The sequence below is a fragment of the Gossypium hirsutum genome, chromosome A11 (assembly GCF_007990345.1).
Source record: "Gossypium hirsutum isolate 1008001.06 chromosome A11, Gossypium_hirsutum_v2.1, whole genome shotgun sequence".
Lineage (NCBI taxonomy): Eukaryota > Viridiplantae > Streptophyta > Magnoliopsida > Malvales > Malvaceae > Gossypium > Gossypium hirsutum.
This window is the reverse complement of record NC_053434.1, coordinates 8,895,567-8,917,351: the sequence shown is the minus strand read 5'-3', so window position 1 is coordinate 8,917,351 and position 21,785 is coordinate 8,895,567. Positions and strand designations below refer to the sequence as shown.

Sequence of the window (21,785 nt, the reverse complement as noted above, 5' to 3'; positions counted from 1 at the left end):
ATTTGTACCCCTTCCAAATCAGTAAAAATCATATTGGTAATTTGATCAACAACATAATTAGTCTCTTTGAGAATGTATCTTACTCTTCAATACTCTTTATTATGTAATAGCTTCGAATCCCCTTAACCAAAGCTAGATTCGAGTTTGTTGAAGTTTTCTTTTAAATAACTTAAATCATTTTTAGACTGTCAATTCACTTTCTAATATGTAAAATGGTTAGTCCATCCAAAATACGACAATTACAACCCATAATTCATTCCTTTCGCACCACTTCTCGTGCAAACGCAAATCGTGTATGATTTGAAAAATAATGAAACAATGCAGCACTGAGGATCACTAAATACGCATTAATATTTTGAACACAAGTGTGAGAGAAAGATGAATAAGAAATGGTTATAATTAAGAGGTGATGCACGGAAACATTAATGATGGGTAATGGGGATGAACAGTGTCCAATTGATTAAAAAAAAATAGTAAAGTACCTGTGCTTTTCAACTTTAAATATTAAATCCTATATTCCCACAAAATATTAAATCTTTGTTGCTTTTGCCATATTTTAAGTGCTGGATTTCTATTTTTGTTTTAAATAGAAACGAAAAACAAAAATTACTTTCCATATTCATTTATAATTGAAGGCTCCGGTAGGTTTGTGCTTGGAGCTCCATTTAATACTTCATCATTCCAACTTGTTAAATATAACAGCTGTTATCAAAAAATTGTTGATTCAGGTTGTAGTACTACTATACTTTTCATCAATTCAGATCCCCATAATTAATATTTATTCAACTCTTAATAAATGTTTTATTTTTGTCGATTGAGTTATTGACATAAATATTATTGTCAATATAAAAAAAGAATGTGGGTTTAAGTGCATTTAAACGCATTATACTTCTATTTAGAGATAGTTTTAGATATTGTATAAAAAAGAATCTATATAATTAGAACTTATAATGAAATTATTAAAAAAATAAAGTTTTTTAGCTCTCTAATTTTATAAAAAAATTATTTTAGTCATTCATTTAATTTTTAGTCTCTTTTTAGCTCTTGACCTTGCATTTTTTGTCAAACCACTCAAAATTTGATGAAATAATTATTGTTTGTTTACTTTGCTATGTGGTATACATATGGATTGTCACATATATAACATGTCAGTATTTTAAATATTTTTTATAATTATTTTTAATTTTTAAAATTTTAAAAAATAATTAAATGCTTATGTGTTATCCATGTGGTTATTCATGTGTATATCACATCAACAAAAAAAATAATTAATTTTTCATCTATTTTAAGGTGATTTAAAAAAACACAAATTCAAATATATTTATCTTGATTTTAATAAAATATTCATAATAAAAAATATTTTTTAATAAAATTAAACAACCAAATAAATTATTATGTGACTTACTGAGTTATTTCAGATAAAAATTATATTTTAAAAACAATTAAGTATTCATTCGGTTAAAAATATATGCAATAGTTTTTATAGCGCTCAAGCTATGGCTCCCATGCAGTTTTACCCAATCTACGACTATAGGTCAAAGCAGCAGGCATAAGAATATCAAACTACCTATGGGTTTTGGAATTTACCAAGAGTTTAAGAAATACAAAAAAAATTTAATCATAGCTATAGGTGTGGAAATCATAAATTCGATTAAAGAAAATATTTTATATTAAAACTATTTTTTTTAAATAAATAAGTGGTGAGACGATATAAAAGTAAAATATGATATTAAAATCGTATATAAAGACAAAATATTTTCTCTTTTTCACGACATGATAATTTTTTATTGATTATTATTATTTTAAATAAATTTAATAATTTGACTAATAGTTGAACAAATAGAGATATTAATTCAAGAAAAAAATAATGTACGTATCATTTGTTATAAAAAAAGTTTAGACAACAAAATTAAAAAGAATAAATTGATACAGTTTAGGTAGCAATTTGTAGGTCAAGCTTTTTCTTTTAGCTTAATTCACGATTTGATTTTTAAAGTATACAAAATTTCCCATTTTGATATCTAATCGTTTTTTGTCCCAAATTGATACTTAAAGTACACGTAAATTCTCAATTTGATACCTAATATATGCCTCTATTATATTTTAAAAATATTCTTATAGCCAATCACAGAGCTCCATGTAGCGTATTTATGTAAAAAAATATTTTATTTTATTAAATTTATATACACATTAAAAAATATAAAAAAGGAAAAATATATAAAAATTCAAAATATATATAATCTAGAAAGAAAACATATAAATTATAAAAATAAAATTTACAAAAGAATACTATAATTGAAAAAAAATAGTTGAAATTAATAATATTATTACAAAAATGTAAAAAAATTGTAAAAAAATAAAAAAATAAAAAAAGGTTTAAAAATATATTTTTTTACAATTCTAAAATTTTAAAAATTTTTAAATTTAAAAGTTTTCTTTTGCAATTACTTGAAATTTAAATAAAATTTTGTTTTTTATATATTAAATTGATTTTTTAAAATCAATAATTATACATTTTAGAATTTTATAAAAAAGATATTTTAAACTTTTAAAAATATATATTATATATTATTTTTTTACAATTTTATTCAATATATAAAATACTAAAAAAAAAACAAAGGGACACGTGGCATGTTCTAATAGTGTCATGTGACTGATCAATGTCAGCCAATGATCGATAAATGGTCATCAAAGTCAAAATTATTTTTTAATATTTAAATAAATAATATTATGATTTTTCATTTTTTAAAATTTAAATTTAATAATTTTATTTTAAATAAACTTGATTACCACATGATATTTTTTCATTAGTCAAAATATGTTACATAATTCTTTTTCATTGGTTAAATTTGCCTAATAAATTTTCTTAATGTCCGTAACAAAATGTACTAAAAATAGATAAAATTGATACTTGAGATATTAAATTGGGACAAAAAAAATTGAAGTATCAAAATGAAAAATGAGTATACTATAGAGGTTAAACTATGAATTAAGTTTTTTTTTTGGGTGGTTTATAACTATGAGAAAAAAGAATAGATATGGGTGAAGGTAAATAAAAGTAAAAGATAATTTTAAAAAATGAAAAAAAAAGCAGTATAAAAAGAGTAAAAAGGTTGTAATGATAATGGATTAATGAGTTAACCAAATCTATAAAATAAATAAACTGTCCTAAAATCTAGTGGCTCTATTGGAGATAATTAAGAAAAGAAATGATGGAGAATTGAATACTGAATTTGCCAATGATGATCAGCGGCTCACTCAGACTTCCATTCACTCCTAATTTTAATTTCACCCACACCCCTTACCTCACCCTCCAATCATAACCATCCCTCCATGTCACCAATCACTCACAATTTTCAAACTACTACTATATTAATTTCCAATTTCCCATAAGCCAACCCCCAATAGCTGAAACTACAAGCCTTCCTCTTCTCCCTCACTCCTCACACACACACACACACACACACACACACACACATACACTGTCTGTATAATCACGTAAACAAAACCTTTCTCTTTAATTATAATTCATTTTCATCTTAATTTCTTCATGGGGTTTCCAGTTGGTTACACCGAAGTTTTCTTACCGAAACTCTTCGTCCACATGCTTTGGTTTCTGGGTTTCATCCGATGTCTAATTGTTACTCTTTTTAGCTACCTCGGTCTCTCCGATTTCCTCGAACCAGACACTGTTTGGCAGGATAACCGGACCCGAATTACACCCGAGAACCCGCCCGTATCAGCTCTTCTGATCCGTGAAATCCTTCCCGTCATAAAGTTCGAGGAGCTCGTTGTCGTGGGGGATCCACCGGAGAGTTGTGCCGTTTGCTTGTACGAGTTCGAAGGAGGTGAAGAGATCAGGTGGTTGAGGAACTGTAGGCACGTTTTCCATCGGGCGTGTTTGGACCGTTGGATGGACCATGAGCAGAAAACATGTCCGCTCTGTAGGACACCGTTTGTGCCCGACGAGTTGCAGGACGAGTTCAATCAAAGACTCTGGGCTGCTTCCGGTGTCGGTGATTTACACAGTGAGTACGTTTCGGTTCCGGGATTGTAGGAATTTTTTTTTAAAAAAAAGAGGGGGCCCTTGATGTTTCTTATCCAATGGCTTCTTTTGTAATGAGCTTGGTGAAAATTGTATATATTAAACATCAGTACATCACAATTTGGTGCATAATTAAGTCAGAAAAAGATTTGAAAAAAAAAAGAAAAGGAAAAGTTTTCCATATTAAGTTCTTATAGTTTGAATGTTGCATAACATGCTTTGTTTTAATTGTTTCTGAAATCGAGTAATTGGTATTATTCAATCTACAGTCAAATTTCAATTTTGTTTCAAGGAGTTAAAGTTTGTGAGGCTATTTTAGTAAACATGAATGGGCTGCCTTGTTACTGAACAGTGAACACGAAACAGATGAATCCAGGTTTTAGTTTAGGGCATTTTTGAACAAGTTGTTAATTGCAGAAAGTTTTGGTGGGGGCGCGTTGATTTTATTTTATTTTCTTGCTTTCTCATTGCTTCTTCAAATGGTGGTATTAATGAACTTGGATTCTGTGCTTGACCCATCTCTATTTTCAGGCGCTGTGTTAGCCCAGAACTTTAAATCCCAAGCTAGCTCTCAAACGCTAAAAAGAAGTTTGCATTGGTAATTTAGCAATGAAATCTGAAAATTCTACCAAAGTCCCCTTGCTGCCTCACCTTTCTGTTTCAACTTTTTAAGGAGACAAAAAGAAGGAATTTAAAGGATCCTAAGTGAAATGGTTAACTTTCTTTTATCTATAACCCCAAAGCTCAGTCCCAGTGCCTAAACATCAATGTGATAGCGATTCTGATTGTCTACTTTTATTTATTTTTTGCTTTTCCTATTCCTAGTTCCTACCGCCTACCAAGTGGGTCTCTGCTTTTCTAAATGTTGAAACCGATAAAAGCAGCTGCGTATTTGCTCTTGGGCTTCCCATAAGCTGGGAAATGTTGGGCTCCCAATATTATGTCGGCTGCAAACCCGGTTAAGTTGAAGTGTTGTGATTTTGCATACTTCCTTTGATACCTACACGCTACAGCCATACATTCTTGGACTTCCCAAGGGTTGGGTGTCACAGTGACCAACAAAAACTTCAACATAATTTAACTAATTCTATGTGAATAAAATGATGATACATGAATTTAATCTTAAGAATTTTTAATGATATGTCGTCGTCATTATCTGACTTGACATTGCATATAATTAATTACTAATGATGTGTTACTTTCAGAACCAAAGCTTTCATGGAAGAACAAGGACACGAACCCAACGTATGTAATTTTTCAGTCAACACTGGGTAATGGTAGTTTCAAATCCCTACCTCATGCCCTTTTTGCTTAAACCCAGAGGCTCTTCCACGATTCTCCACATTACTTGAAAACAAAGAAACTGAATGTGAAATCAACTAAACATAGTCTGTTCCTCTTTCCATCTCTTGATAACTGTGGAATATAAGTTTCTATCTACCGTTCCTAGCCATCTCGTTGTTGTTTGGGTCCTATTCCAACAAAAAAACGCAACACCTCAACTTTCAACTTTCAACTTTCAACTTTCAACTTTCATCCTACCCTTTTTCATTTTCATTTGATTCTCTTTCCGTTTATTTATTGTAAACAAGACCTGCCTGGTTAATGTAAGGAAAGTTTCAGGTTGCATCTCTTTATAATTGAAACATACAGGGGCATCAACATTTGACAACCTAAGAATAAGGGTACAGGGGATTCAGTCTCCTGTTAATTATATACGAGAAGATTATGATTCTATAGTTGAAAAAACAAAGCTGGTTGATAGAAGTATCTGTTTGCCAATGTGTTGTTGCACTTTACAACAACAAGAAAAAAAAAGTACAAATCATTGCAGATTCGAATACCTCATCGGGGAAGCAGTAATGTTAGTACAAATGTGACAGTGGGTTGTGGTGGGTGTGTCCATTTCGTTTTCAACCGGAGCAGTAGCAGGGGCTGGCACCCATATATGCCAATGTCCTGGTTCCAACCGGCTTTACTTCACACAAAACAACTTCCCACCACTGAAACAATGGTCTTCCAGTTTCAGATATTAGATACACTTCCGTTGATCTAAAGTTTTAGATTGATTATTCAACAACTTCGAATATGGAAATTGTATTTCAATCTTAAAAATTACAATAAATATAAGATAAATCAACATTTATTGAATTGCAAAAAAAAAAAGCAGAAGCCTATAAAAATTACAAATCCCAAATATTGGCCAGCTTAATTTAGAAGAATGTGTGGTAGTAGTGAAAACAATAAAAATGCACAAAACTCGTCGTTTAGCCACGTCAACCAGTAAGCAAGCCAGGTGAAAAAAGAAAAAGATAAAGATAAAAAGAGTTGAAATTACAAAAACGGCATTGAGTTTTGCAACATTGACTAACCTACCCTCCATTTGGTCCACGCGAGTCACACCGTACAATATCTCCTCTACTGACAAGTTGGTAGAGCAAATTCTAGTCTTACCCGCGACAAAACCCAACATCATATAAAACAACCCAAAAGTAAAATAAAATCTTTAAAATTTAAATTTACTTAATAATAAATAAAACCCTAGAAGCAAAAAAAATAAAGACAAAAAACATACCCATTAAAAAGAGAAACGCAAATGAAAAAAAGTACAACAATTTTCAACACATTTAAGCCAAAAAAAGGCCAAAACCCTTTTTTTATATTTTTTTTATGTGATGGTCTTCACATTAAGGACTTTAATGATCTTGCTTTAATAGGTTTCCTCATCCGTTTCTTGCCACTATCTACGTTCTCGTCCTCCTCGTCATCATCATATTCATCATCCTCATCATCCACATAATCAAATTCTTCATTATTATCGAATTGCGAAGACGACGACGGCGTCGTATTGTTTTGAGCCGTGACAGCGCTGCTGTTGTTTTCAACTTCTTTACCCTCGATAATATTCTTCCTCATTTCGCCGCCTCTTCTCCTTCCCCACGACGGCCCGAACCCCGAATAATAGTAAAATTCGTACGGGTTCGAAGCTGACGACGACCCTTTCTTGGCGGCTCGGGCTCGTCCGCGGCGGTTACCGGTTAGCTGGTAATTATTCTTGTCCGATTTCTTGCTGGGATTATTTCCGCTATCGTTGCTGCAAGATTTCAGCACACGCTCTTGCTTGGATCCCTCTTCTTCCTCTTCGCATTGGGTCTGAAACCCAAATTTCACCTCGTCGTTATCGTCGATAACCATGCCTTCCACTTTCATTATCGCTTTATCTTCAATCTCCATCATCGACGCTACGCTGCGTTTCGAGTAATAACCGCAACATTTTTCAAGACCCGCGGAATAACACAAACTGGGTTTTTCATTAACTCGCCAACCCATCATCAAATTTTTGGATAATTATTCCCATTATTTAAGAGACGAATAGCAAAAAACCCTAATAGAATACCACGGCAGCAATTGATAAAAAGCAATCGGATCGAACAAGTAGGGAGTGTATTACCTCTCGACAGCACCAATAGAATCGCCTAAGCTCCCATTTCCATTAAAACTATCTTCTGCTTCGAACTGCGTTTTTTTTTAAAGAAAGAAAGAAAACAATAAACGAAGCTAGCAAACGACTGAAAACTCGAACCAGAAATAATACGCAGAAATGACAAACACCCATTAACCTAAATCGACTATTTCGAAGAAAATACACGATAACAAGGAGATAATTTAGGGTTTTGTGGAAACCCTAAAACGGGAAAAACCCTAAAAGAAATGAGGGATGTGTAGATGAAATGTCAGACAAAGAAATACAAAATGGAGGCAAGGGTGAAGGAGGAGTAAGTAGATCTGCCTTAAGGAACGAACCAATTTATTTCGAAGGGAAGAAAAGAAGGAATAAAGAGAGAGCAAAAGAGTTGGTTACCTGGTGATGAAGATACGATGGGTATGGGTCTTGAGCGAAGGAAATCACATCCCATGGCGACTGGTTCAGCTCGCACACGTGCACACTCTCAGCCCTTGAACCCTCGGAGTGTATCAGCGATGATAGCTTCGCGTTCTTCCGAATCCTCATGTTGTTGTATCGGGTATCAATTAAAAATAAGCGAACAAATACGAGAAAAAAAAGAGACAGCAAATTATAGGTGATGGAGGAGGGAACTGAAAAGATAAAATACCAAGTGAGAGAGCCAAGAAAAGAAACGAGAAATATTTAGATCCAAAAAGGGTGTGTTTATTTATCCCTTGTTTTGTTTCTCTTGAGAAAGAGGAGGGGGGGGGGGCTTTGGTTTCGTGGTGCTATGGTGTTTTTTTGCAGATCTCACAGAACTCGATAATCAGGGTTTTCTTAACTTTCTGTTGCTTTCTCGGCCCTTCATATGTTTCGATTTTATTTTTCCTTTCTCCACTTTGTCCCTAGGTTTTTATTTATTTTCCAAAAACCTTCCGCAGGAAAAAAAAGCTGCCGCTATTACACGTCATGATAGTTGTCCAAAAGTTTATTTTTTATTCTAGTATATTGGGAGGACGTTAATTATCGTGTACAGTTTATTCCACATTTGTCTCCGGTGGGGTCTCTACCATTTAACTAATACTTTCACAATTCTATTAAAATATAATTAAAACAGTGCATTTAGCACTTGCCTCATTACATGATTAGTACTTCAACCCTTGGGGCTATTTGCGTCTTTTAAGATCTTTTCTTATAAAAAAGGTGATTAAACAGATAAAAACCATACATCTTTTTAGTTACTAAAACAAAGACCGAGATAGGGAGACAATGTTGAGCGAGCGTGAATCAAACGCGCTCCAATCGACGTGCGGGTGTGAGAAGTGGCAAACACGTGTGGCCCACGAGAAATTTGGATTTGATGATTGTACTTTAGCGGGTCCCGCTCTAGATTGGAGGGCTGTGATTAAAGAGTCCAAAACTCTTCAAGGAAAGTGAAAAGCAGAGGATGTGATGCCCCATAAATTCTTAGTATTTAGTGGTAGGTTTTATAATTATATAGAAAACTATAAATAACAGCCACAGTTAATTGGAAAGACCTAACTACCAGCCCTACGTGTCAGTTTGCTGCTTATTTTCAATGGAGAAATTAATTAACTTACCTTAATTACTTGATTCATTAGGATTTACACACATTAAACCATTTCTTCTTCTTCTTCTTCTTCTTTCAATTTCGCCTTAAATTATCTTTAACAACAAACCAAAAAAATGTCTGAATTCTTTTATTCATGCTGAATCTTCTGTTAACAATAAATAGTAATGATTTTTTATGTTTACTATTGAATTAAATTATTGATGATACAATAAAGTATTTCTATTGGTATTTATTGGGAATTATCCATATTTATGGAAAATCAAAGATATGGGTATCAAATAATGAAAAGTCAAAGATATGGGTATCAAATATTGGAAAGTCAAAGATATGGGTATCAAATATTGGAAAGTCAAAGATATGGGTATCGAGATATTGGCATAATAAAATCTGAGATATTTGCAATATATGGTCCCTAAATTGTAAAGTGACTTTGCAAGTTGATCCCTGAACCTCAACTATAAATAGGCATAACCATCTCTCATTCTGTATCTCAAACTTGCCATTCTCTACTTAAGGCATTGTTTTCTCTCTCTCTCTTTGTAAATTCTCACTTGTATTTTGGAGTGAAATATATTTGGTAGTGCCCGAGGACGTAGGCAAAATTTGCTGAACCTCGTTAAATTCTTGTGTTCTTTATTGTATTATTCTGCATGAATTGTGTGTGTGATTGTAGTGATTTATTGTGCTATTAAATTACGATTGAGGGATATTCTGGCTAGGAAAGACCTGGTACTTAAGCGATCCTTGCGATCCACCTCTCTTTCCTGGGAATTGAACTTAGTGTGATTTTTTAGTACAATAATTTTACTCTTTTACACGCTTCCGCACAATAATTGGTATCAGAGCTAGATTCGTACTTGGGGAATACGATCGTTCACGGCACTGTTCACGTACTATAGTTGGGATTGAGGAGAAAAAAATGGAAAAGTCATCGTCAAAGACTACTGTGACCAATGCGAAATTTAAAGTAGAGAAATTTGATGGTACCAATAATTTTGGTATGTGGCAATGTGAGATCCTGGATGTCTTATGTCAGCAAGAGCTGGATATAGCCCTTGAAGAAAAACCTGACAAGATGGATGACAAGGAGTGGGCCAAGATCAATAGACAGGCATGTGGAACAATTCGCCTATGTTTGGCCAAAGAGCAGAAGTACTCTGTCATGAGGGAGACATCAGCGAAGAAGTTGTGGGATACACTGGAAGAAAAGTTTCTAACAAAAAGTCTTGAAAATAGGCTTTATATGAAAAAAAAACTTTATCGATTCACGTATGTACCCGGTATGTCGATGAATGACCATGTGAACTCATTCAATAAAATTTTAGCAGACTTGCTAAATTTGGATGAGAAATTTGAAGATGAAGACAATGCATTACTGTTGTTGAATTCTCTTCCTGATGAATATGATCATCTTACCACCACATTGCTTCATGGGAAGGATACAATCACATTTGATGCAGTCTGTAGTGCGTTGTATAGATCTGAGACTCAAAAGAAAGATAAAAAAGATCACAGAGATACAACTACAGAAGTCTTAACAGTAAGAAGTCGTTCGCGCAGCAACAAATCTGGTAGAAGGAGTAAGTCCAAAGGGAGACCTGCCAAAGATGAATGTGCTTTTTGTCGTGAGAAAGGGCATTGGAAAAAGAATTGTCCTAAGTTACAAAAGGGTAAAACTATTTCTGATGCATGTGTAGCGGAGCATGATGAGGAGTCAGACTTTAGCTTGGTTGGCATGGCAATGGCATGTCAAACGGATGAGTGGATTTTGGATTCAGGATGTACTTACCATATGTGTCCTAATAAGGACTGGTTTTCTAGTCTTAAAGAGCTAGAAGGTGGAATTGTTCTTATGGGAAATGATAGTCCTTGCAAGACAATGGGAGTGGGTACAGTCCAATTGAAGAATCACGACGGCTTAATCCAAGCCTTGACAGATGTTCGCTACGTACCTAGCCTGAAGAAAAATCTCATCTCATTAGGTGCCCTAGAATCTAAAGGGCTCACAATCACTTTGAGAGATGGATTACTAAAAGTAGTAGCTGGGCAACTAACGGTGATGAAAGGCACAAGAAGAAATAACTTGTATTTTTTAAATGGAAGTACAGTTATTGGATCAACATCAACAATTTCTACAAAAGATGTAGATTTAGAGGCTACCAGATAATGGCATATGCGATTGGGACATGCTGGTGAAAAAGCTTTGTAGACATTGGTGAAGCAAGGCTTATTGAAAGGTACAAATTCTTGCAAAATGGAATTCTGTGAACATTGTGTTCTGGGCAAGCAGAAGAGGGTAAAATTTGGTCCAGCAATTCACAATACGAAAGGAATTCTGGACTACGTTCATAGTGATGTGTGGGGACCTACCAAAGTAGCTTCTTTGGGAGGTATGCACTATTTTGTTACTTTTGTTGATGATTATTCAAGAAAAGTATGGGTGTATCTAATGAAAAGAAAAAGTGAAGTTTTGGATGCATTTCTGAAATGGAAGAAGATGGTGGAGACTCAGACTGTTCGAAAGGTCAAACGACTTCGATCAGATAATGGTACTGAGTACAAAAACGATCCATTTCTACAAGTATGCCAAGATGAGGGCATTGTGCGACACTTCACTGTTCGGGATACACCACAGCAAAATGGGGTGGCAGAACGAATGAATCGAACTATACTGGAGAAAGTTCGATGTATGTTGTCCAATGCTGGATTGGGCAAAGAATTTTGGGCTGAGGCAGTTACATATACGTGCCATCTAATTAACCGTTTGCCATCAGCTGCAATAAATGGAAAAACTCCTATGGAGATGTGGACTGGTAAATCTGCTACTGATTATGATTCTTTGCATGTATTTGGTTCCACTGCATATTATCATGTAAAAGAATCTAAGTTAGACCCAAGAGCAAAGAAAGCATTATTCTTGGGTATAACTGATGGAGTAAAAGGATATCGTCTCTGGTGTCCTGATACAAGGAAGATTGTTTTCAGTAGAGATGTGACTTTTGATGAATCAACCATGTTGAAGTACAAGGATTCACAAAAGGATGACAAAACCAGTAGTACTTTGCAGCAAGTGGAGCTTGAAAAGGTTAACGATGATCCAGCTAATATTGAAGGGACAAATGATGAAGAGGTTCCTACCCAAGAATCTCTACAGCAACAAGATTCAATTGCATATAGAAGGCCAAGAAGAGAGATTCGTAAGCCTGCTCGCTTTGATGATATAGTGGCCTATGCACTTCCAATTACAGATGATGATGTTCCTTCTACTTACACAGAAGTAATAAGTAACCCTGATGGTGTAAAGTGGAAGCAAGCAATGAATGAAGAAATGCAGTCTCTTCATAAAAATAAGACCCGGGAGTTAGTGACACTACCCAAGGGAAAGAAGACAATTGGATGCAAATGGGTATATGCAAAGAAGGAAGGATTTCCTGATAAAAATGAAATTCGATACAAGGCTAGATTAGTAGCAAAGGGTTACGCTCAGAAAGAAGGAATAGACTACAATGAAGTGTTTTCTCCAGTTGTGAAGCATTCGTCTATTCGGATTTTGCTAGCCTTAGTTGCGCAATATGATCTTGAACTAGTTCAGCTTGATGTGAAGACCGCGTTTTTACACGGTGATTTGGAAGAGGAAATCTATATGACTCAGCCAGATGGATTCAAGGTTGCTGGAAAAGAAAATTGGGTTTGCAAACTGACAAAGTCGCTTTATGGATTGAAGCAATCTCCGAGGCAGTGGTACAAGCGATTTGATCAGTTCATGAAAGGGCAAAGGTACACAAGAAGTAAATTTGATCATTGCGTGTATTTTCAGAAGCTACAAGAAGGAACTTTCATATATTTGCTCTTATATGTTGATGATATGCTAATAGCATCTAAGAGCAAAGTTGAGATTGAAAGATTGAAGACTCAACTCAATCTCGAGTTTGAGATGAAAGATCTAGGAGAAGCTAAAAAGATTCTCGGCATGGAAATATGGAGAGATAGAGCTCATGATAGAGTTAGCTTGTCTTAGAAGCAGTATTTGAAAAAGGTACTACAGCAGTTTGGCATGAACGAGCAGACAAAACCTGTAAGTACCTCGTTGGCTTCTCATTTCAAGCTTTCTGCACAACTATCTCCTTCGACGAATACGGAACGAGAATACATGTTGCAAGTTCCGTATTCTAATGCAGTAAGTAGCTTGATGTATGCAATGGTGTGTACAAGACCCGACATTTCACAGGCAGTTAGTATAGTGAGCAGGTATATGCATAATCCTGGAAAAGGACATTGGCAAGCTGTGAAATGGATTCTACGGTATATTCATAAGACCATGGATATTAGATTACTGTTCAAGCAGGATACTACACTTGGTAAAGGTGTTGTTGGGTACGTTGATTCTGATTATGCCGGTGATTTGGACAAACGAAGATCAACCACTGGTTATGTGTTTACTCTTGCTGGAGGACCAATAAGTTGGAAGTCTACACTGCAGTCTACAGTTGCGTTGTCAACCACAGAAGTTGAATACATGGCTGTAACAGAGGCTGTAAAGGAAGCTATTTGGTTACAAGGTATGGTTAAAACCTTAGGATTGGTCCAGGAGCATATTAATGTGTATTGTGATAGTCAAAGTGCTATTCATTTAGCAAAGAATCAAGTCTATCATGCACGTACAAAGCATATCGATGTACGTTTCCACTTTGTGCGGTAAATTATTGATGAGGGGAAAATTTACCTTCAGAAGATTAAGACTGCAGATAATCCCGCAGATATGATGACCAAGGTGGCAACAACAGTATCAACAGGGGCAAAGTCAGAAAATTTTGTTAAGGGAGCTGAAATTAAATTATAATTTTTAAGATAGTAAAAATATAATTTTAAAAGATTAAATCAAAATTTTATTATTTTTAGGAGGGAGTAAAGTATAATTTTATCTTTATTAATTGAAATTTTTAAACGACCAAGGCCCCTGCCACCCCCTAGATTTGCCTTGGGTATCAATTTCACATTTTATTTTTAAAAATTATATTTTCTATATTTAATATATTTTTAATTTCAAATAAGAATAAAAAGATAATTGAAGCCAGCAAAAAATTTAATGTGTATATAAAAAGATTAATAAATAAATTAATAATAAATTTAATTACACGGTGAATAACAGTGGCTGCAAAAACCTAAATCCATATGTCCACTCTCCCGCACAAGAGACACATGATGCGTTACAACTGGTCTACCCATTTTAAACATACTCATACCAGATTTAAACAAAGTTACAACACATTTTTTTTTCACTTATCATTAAAAGTAAAATAAAAAACACAATATAATAATAATAATAATAATAATAATAACAATAAAAGTATAGAAACAGGGGCTGGCTCTATTTGCATGATAAAAAACAATGTATAAAAATGACTAAACACGAATATTGATGTGGGGCAGCCATTTTTTTTCTTGTAATTAAAAAGAAAGCAGAAATGTTGATGAAAGGCAAAGCATCTCTTGCTTTCCCCCCTCCCTCTTTGGCAAAGCCATTTTGTAATTATATTTTCTAACTCGGGGGTCATTTTCAATCGCCCACACTTTCCTCACTCACATCCGTATAATCCAAATTTCATGCAAATACGGTGCGTTTACTTTAAGCAAGATTAAAAATAACGATTTAAAAAACTCTAAATCTGCATTTGATCTTGCTAGGTGATTTTGTAGCTGTTGAGGTTGATAGCCGATAGGTTTCTAATAACTCAAAAGCATAAAACTTGACAAAAGTTTTGTATAAAAATTATTTGGGGTTTGCAATGACATGAAACGACAGTTGAAAAAAAGAGGGCTTGAGGTTAAGCATTTTCTGTCAAATTACTTTAAGGTGTGGTATATGGCATGCATGATTGCGTATTATTAATTTGAATGAAATGGGGAGATGTTTCTAAATAAAATAATAAAATTAAAATGTTGGGTAATGCCTTTGTCGACATATATATCTACCAGACTATTTTCTTTTCCACCATTATCAACCTCTCTAATCACTGCATTTAACTTTATTAATTAACTTTACCGTTTGTGTATTAAAGTTGATAAGCAGATATATGAATGGAAGTAGGCGGTGAAGGACCCATGGCTACAGGAAACCCTAAATAATATATGTATGTATATATCTTTATCATCGCATAAAATCTGTGGATCATACAAACCAATATTTAAAAAGATTGAAGCACTTGTTTAAGTAAATAATGACCAAATTAATTAAAAATGGAGTTAACTCTTGAATCCTAAACCTAGAAACGGTGAGATAATACTGCCAACAAGTGGGAAAAAAGGATATGGAGAAGAAGAAGCTCTGAGACGGAGTTCCATTATCAGCTAAAAATTCGAAACAAAAATTGAACTGAAACTGGGAAAAAGGGAGAAAATGAACTACACAATGAAATCAAGCATTATCATATGCTTCTTCAGCTGCAAAGTCTTTCTTGTCTGAGTTGATATATCGTTTCCAGCCACTCTAAGTTTGCGGCGGTGTGGAGATCGAGTACGGTCAAGAATAACCAAATACATACACCTCTACCATTATTCAGACCAAAGGATATATATATTTATGGGATGCGAGTGGTGAAAAAACAGAAGAAGAGAAAAGCATTTAGCAGTGAAAGAAACAGTAAAACTTTATGTGTTTGAAACTGACCTTATCTGATTTTATGCCTCTTTTAAATTTGAGCCACCATTGCTGCACCTCTACCACTTTTTCTTGCTTAACCTTCTTAGCATTTTTATTGTCCTCAAAATGATTTTCAGAGTTGTAAAGAGAGGAAGAAGGTAAAATGGAAAGAAGCGTTTCTTATACATTTTATTAAATATAATATTAAAATGGGATGGTTGTGGAACGATTGAACTGAACATGGAGTAGTGATCGCACAACCGACGAGGGAGCGCTAGTTTTTATGACCCTTTGTTCGTATGCCCCGAGAGACACTCTTATTCTGACACTTAATGGATCTCTCTCTCTCATTTTATTATTATATTTTTTCTGCTCTTCTAGAGCTTTTAGGATTATATATTTATGGCACTCATGATTCATCGAAAATCAACGAATTATGATTTTATTTTTATTTACTTCATTTTCATGTCCAGAGAAGGAGAATAATATAATAATCTGATTTGTGTAGTGAGTTTTCTTTTAAGAATGTGAAACTTATCACTGTGATATTTTTTATTTAAAAAAAAGGCAATCATAACGTAAAAGTACTTATTAGGTATTCTTTTTAAGCCAAACAAGTGATTTATTAAAATAGAAATTTTGATGTGACAATTACAGCAACATCCGACTTGCTTAGCAATTTCAATACATCTCTAAGGCTTTACTGCTGCAAGTGGAGCATATATTTATTTTTGGACTTTCTGATAATGACATTACATTTTAATTAAATTCAAATTTGGGGGTTGGGTTATATCATTTCCTTTATTCGCATATTTTTACTGAGTAGAGATGATAAGTAAATGGAGAATCAACTTTGCTCTAGTGCCACGGACTTAGAGTTTTTCCACGCGATCCGTGCGGCCTTAGGCAGTTTCTCTGCTCAAAACGCCTAAGTCAGCCTAACTTGTAACAAAAAAAGATTCAGCAGCAAAAACGCCCAAGTCAACTTCACTTGCAACAATAAAGGATTCAATAGAATTCCCTTAAGATTTTCACGAAGAACAACAGAAGAACGAAGAAAGAACGAGCCTTGAAAGATGAACAAAAGCAAGAACACTTGAGAGAAAAGTTTGAGTGAATACTCTCAAAATTCTTATTAATAACTCAATGAATATACAATGAGCAAAGAGGTCTCTATTTATAGTTGAGCCTCACAGTATATCAATAGCTATAATTAAAAGCTGAATACAATTAGAACTCTAAGCTTACATAACCAGCTATATACAAATAGGACTCTAAGATTCCATAATTATATCTTCTAGAACACTTCCCATTTCTATCAGGCTCTTGAGATGGGCTTTTAATCTTTCAAATCACCGGGCCAATTTGGTTGGGCCAGTTTGGTTGGGCTAAATGACCTCCCTCGAACACGATGGATCGCACCAGTTTGTCATGGTTGCGAGCACCGACGCGCAACCCATGACATTCTCCACCACTTGTTCTAGCGACGCCCTCGTCGCATCCTCCTTATGGAACTGGTCAATCTTTCCTTGGAACTGCCACAATGCCTCAGCAGGTTCCCAACTTGCTTCGCTATCAGGAAGTCCCTTCCATCGAACTAAGTACTCATGCTGTGGTCGGTGGTACTTTCGTCTAATTACCCGATCTGCCTCAATGTTTTCTACTTCACGATCATACGAGACTTTTACCCCCATCGGTGCTCGTTCGGACTTGCCTCGATTCGGATCTTCTTGATCCTCATGAAACGGCTTAAGCATGCTTACATGGAAGACTGGGTGTACTTTAAGTTTTGGTGGCAACTCCAGCGTGTAGGCCACCTTGCCCACTCTCTTCACAACTTTAAACGGCCCTTCATACCTTCGCACAAGACCCTTGTGCAAACCAGTATATCGTAAAATCAAGTGTAGTTTAGCAAGGACTGAGTCACCCACTTGAAATTGTACATCCCTTCGGTTCTGATCGGCCCACTTCTTGCTACGCTTACTTGCCTTGTGTAAACAAGCTCTAGCCAAGTCATTCTTCTCTTGCCAATCTTTTGCGAATCTATAGGCTGCCGGATTTGGTCCTGTGTAATGGGTCACAACAGCGTTGGGTGTGAGTGGCTGTTGACCCGTCACTATTTCAAATGGACTTTGATTCGTGGTCCCACTTTGCTGCAAGTTATATGAAAATTGGGCCACATCCAGCAACTTTGGCCAATTCCTTTGTGTGGCACTCACATAGTGCCGAAGATACGTCTCCAACAGTGCATTTACTCGTTCAGTTTGCCCATCGGTTTGTGGATGCATGCTCGTGGAGAAGTTCAAATCTGAGCCCATTGACTTGAACAACTCTGTCCAGAACCGACCAGTAAATCGACCATCTCGATCGCTGATAATAGATAGTGGCACTCCCCAATATTTCACCATGTGTCTAAGGAATAACCGAGCTGCTTCCTCAGCAGGGCACTCTTTGGTCGCCGGAATAAAAGTCGCATACTTTGAAAACCTGTCCACCACAACAAGAATACTGGCAAACCCGTCAGACTTAGGCAAACCAATAATAAAATCCATGGATAAACTCTCCCATGGCCTTTCTAGGACTGGCAGGGGTTGAAGCAAGCCGGCTGGAGTCTTTAACTCAACCTTGTCTTGTTGGCACACTAGACAAGTTTTCACATAGGTTTCCACATCAGCACCCATGTGAGGCCAATAATAGCGATCCTCCAAAAGGGCCAAAGTGCGATGCATCCCTGGATGGCCTGCCCATTTCGAGTCATGACATTCCTTCATGACTTCTTTACGGAGTTTCCCATAACGGGGCACATAGAGGCGGTGTCCATGAGTGTATACTAGCTCCCCATCAAGCCAAAATCTTCTTGTTTTTCCCTCCTTGGCAAGCTCAATCAAATTTTTGGCCGTAGGATCATGGGACAATCCCTCTCGAATGCGTTCCAACAAAGAGCCATCAAGTTGACTGATTGCTGCGAATTCCATCTTTCGACTAAGTGCATCAGCAACATTGTTGGCACTTTCTGGTTTATATTCCATTGTGAAATCAAACTCTGCTAGTAAAACATGCCAACGAGCCTGCTTGGGAGACAACTTTTTCTGGGTTAGAAAGTAACTATTGGCAACATTGTCGGTAAGGACCACGAATCTGGAACCCAATAAATAGTCTCCATGTGCGCAAGCAGTGTACTACCGCAGTCATCTCTTTCTCTTGGACCGTATATCTACGTTCCGTCTCGTTAAGCTTTCGACTCTCGAAAGCAATTGGGTGTCCATCTTGCATCAGTACTCCCCCAATAGCATAATCTGATGCATCTGTACGTACCTCGTAAGGCTTCGTAAAATCCGGCAAGACAAGTACGGGCTCCCTCGTCATTTCTTACTTCAATTGGTTGAAGGCCTTCTCTCATTCTGGATTCCAATCCCATACCTTCCCCTTCTTCAACATGTCCGTCAAGGGAGTGGTAATTTTGGAGTAGCCTTCGACAAAGCGGCGATAGTAATTTGTCAATCCAAGGAAAGATCTCAACTCTGTTACCTTGGTTGGAGGCTCCCACTCTGAAATGGCTCGAATCTTATTTTTATCCATTCGGATCTTACCGCCTCCCACAATGTGGCCTAAGAATGACACCTCTTGTTGGGCAAATGAGCATTTCTCCTCCTTGACGAACAGCTCATTTTCCCTCAAAGTCTGGAACACCTCCCTCAAGTGTCTTACGTGCTCTTCAAGCGACTTGCTATAGACCACAATATCGTCAAGGTAAACAACCACAAAACGATCAAGAAAGGGTTGAAGTACCTTATTCATTAGGGTGCAGAATGTAGCTGGAGCATTCGTGAGTCCAAAAGGCATCACAAGGAACTCATACGAACCGTACCGTGTCACACAAGCTGTCTTTGGTTCGTCCCCCTCGACTATCTGAACTTGATGATACCCCGATCTCAAATCTAACTTGGTAAACCATCTTGCACTACCAAGCTGGTCGAACAAATCTGCGATAAGAGGAATAGGATACCTATTCTTCACGGTGATCTTGTTTAGAGCTCGATAATCGATGCACATTCTTAAGGACCCATCGCGTTTCTTTTGGAACAACACTGGCGCACCATATGGGGATTTGGATGGTCTAATGAATCCCGCATCCAAAAGTTCCTTCAATTGTTTCCGCAACTCTTCTAATTCTGGCGGAGACATACGATAGGGGGCCCTTGCTGGCGGCACCACATTGGATACTAACTCAATTTTGTGGTCCACCTCCCTCTTGGGTGGCAAACTTTTTGGCAACTGAGCAGGCATTACATCTCGAAATAATTGTAGCAATTGTCCCACTTCTTTCGGGGTCTTACTAACAAACTCAGCGGTCTCTTCGATCTTCAAGGTGGCTAAATATGAGACTTCATTTCTCTGTACACCTTTAACAAACTGAATTGCTGATAGTGTTTTTCCCTCAAAGCTTCTCTTCCTTGTCACTTTCACCATGCATTGATGTTTCGCATCTGAAATCACCATGTAATTGCTCGAAGGGGCAATAAGAGCTTTAACCTGATCAAGGAAGCTTAGTCCCACCACAAAATCATAGTCATCAAGTGGTATTACCTTAATGGATACCTTCCCTGACCAATTGCCCAGCTGAAGATCCACTCCCTTTGCAACCCCCTTGATTGGAATACTTTTCGAGTTCACTGTTTTGATCCGACCCCCTTCATTATCTATCTTGAGGCCTAGTTTACAAGCAGCCTCCTCAGACATGAATAAATCAGAAGCGCCTGTGTCGACGAGCGCATTCAATTTTCTACCGGCCACAATGATGTCTACAAACATCAAACCATGGCTCATTCTATCTTCGACACCCCCTAGTATCGATCCAAGGTTGTTATCCTCCACATCGGACTCCCCCTTTGCTTCCATAGCCTTGAGAGCGGCCTTCTTTGGACAGTCCTTGATCATATGTGGACCCTCACAGTGGAAGCACCTTATAGGCCCACTCTTTCTCTTGTCCCAAGGTTTCTTACCATCGCCGTTCCTAGTGGGCCTTTCTTTATCTCCCCCACTATTACCCTTTAATCTGGGTTTAGAAGAATTGGAATTGTCTTTCCTCCCACCAAATTCAGCAAGTGATTCTGCTACTGACATAGCCTTGGTGAGCTCTTAAACTTCTCGGCGCTGCAACTCTTGCTTCGCCCACGGTTTTAATCCGTCCATAAAGAAAAAGAATGCCTCTTTCTCCCCCATATCTGAGATTTGGAGCATAAGCTCACTAAACTCCTGTACATACTCCCTCACAGTGCCTTGTTGCGCAAGCCGACGCAACCTTGCCCGAGCCTCATCCTCGGCATACTCTGGGTAAAACTGTGCTTTGAACTCACATCGAAACTCCTCCCATGTTTCGATTTCAGACCCACCACGTCTCACATCAGTGGACCCACGACGCCACCACAACAAAGCAACGTCAGATAAATACATCGCAGCAGTAGTTACCTTAGTGACATCCTCCGTGATGCCTTTGGCACAGAAGTATTGCTCGTTTCCCCACAAAAAGTTGTCCACATCTCTTGCGGACCTTGTTCCCTTAAACTCTTTTGGCTTGGGAACATCAACATTGGGCTTGGGTGCGGCAGCCGCTAACCCACCATTGCCCAAGGCAACCTTGTAGATTGTGAGTTCACCCTTGAGCTCCGCAATCTCTCCCTTCAAGGCCACCACCATAGCCTCAATGGCATCATCTCTACCAGTCAACTGTTTCATATTATCCGTCACATACTCTTTAAGCTGCTCCTGCATGGACTGCAGTCCATCATGGAGCCTATCATCAACGTCTTCAACCCTCTCCTTGATATCCCCCATTGAACTCTCGAGAGTGACGACGCGATCCTCTAAAGCTAACAACATGTCCCTTGAGCGACTGGCTTTCCTAGCCCTCCCACGGGTCTCCACTCCCTCAACTTCTTTTGACATCTTTCAACGGTGGCTTCGAACCTTAGCTCGGATACCAACTGTCACGGACTTAGAGTTTTCCCACGCGATCCGTGCGGCCTTAGGCAGTTTCTCTGCTCAAAACGCCTAAGTC

General features: G+C 36.8%; 2 protein-coding genes across 2 annotated transcripts; one reads left to right on the top strand and one right to left on the bottom strand.

Annotated features, from left to right (window-relative positions):
- Window positions 1-3,185: 3,185 nt before the first annotated feature.
- Window positions 3,186-4,226, top strand: LOC121209721 (brassinosteroid-responsive RING protein 1). Its single transcript, XM_041080957.1, has one exon. It carries the CDS (start codon window positions 3,551-3,553, stop codon window positions 4,055-4,057), a length of 507 nt encoding a protein of 168 aa, XP_040936891.1. The 5' UTR covers window positions 3,186-3,550; the 3' UTR covers window positions 4,058-4,226.
- A 2,118-nt stretch (window positions 4,227-6,344) lies between these two features.
- On the bottom strand, window positions 6,345-8,386 carry LOC107923139 (46 kDa FK506-binding nuclear protein). Its single transcript, XM_016853353.2, has 3 exons — window positions 7,908-8,386; window positions 7,497-7,561; window positions 6,345-7,292 (listed from the first exon to the last, which is right to left on the bottom strand). The coding sequence occupies exons 1-3, from the start codon at window positions 8,055-8,057 to the stop codon at window positions 6,728-6,730; spliced, it is 780 nt and encodes a 259-aa protein (XP_016708842.1). The 5' UTR covers window positions 8,058-8,386; the 3' UTR covers window positions 6,345-6,727.
- Window positions 8,387-21,785: the final 13,399 nt, after the last annotated feature.

Coding starts and splice junctions, on each gene's coding strand:
- LOC121209721 (XM_041080957.1), top strand. CDS start 3,551: ATGGGGTTTCCAGTTGGTTACACCGAAGTTTTCTTACCGAAACTCTTC.
- LOC107923139 (XM_016853353.2), bottom strand. CDS start 8,057: ATGAGGATTCGGAAGAACGCGAAGCTATCATCGCTGATACACTCCGAG. Junction 7,562..7,907: donor CATCGTATCTTCATCACCAG/GTAACCAACTCT, acceptor AAAAAAACGCAG/TTCGAAGCAGAAGATAGTTT. Junction 7,293..7,496: donor TCTATTGGTGCTGTCGAGAG/GTAATACACTCC, acceptor CTCGAAACGCAG/CGTAGCGTCGATGATGGAGA.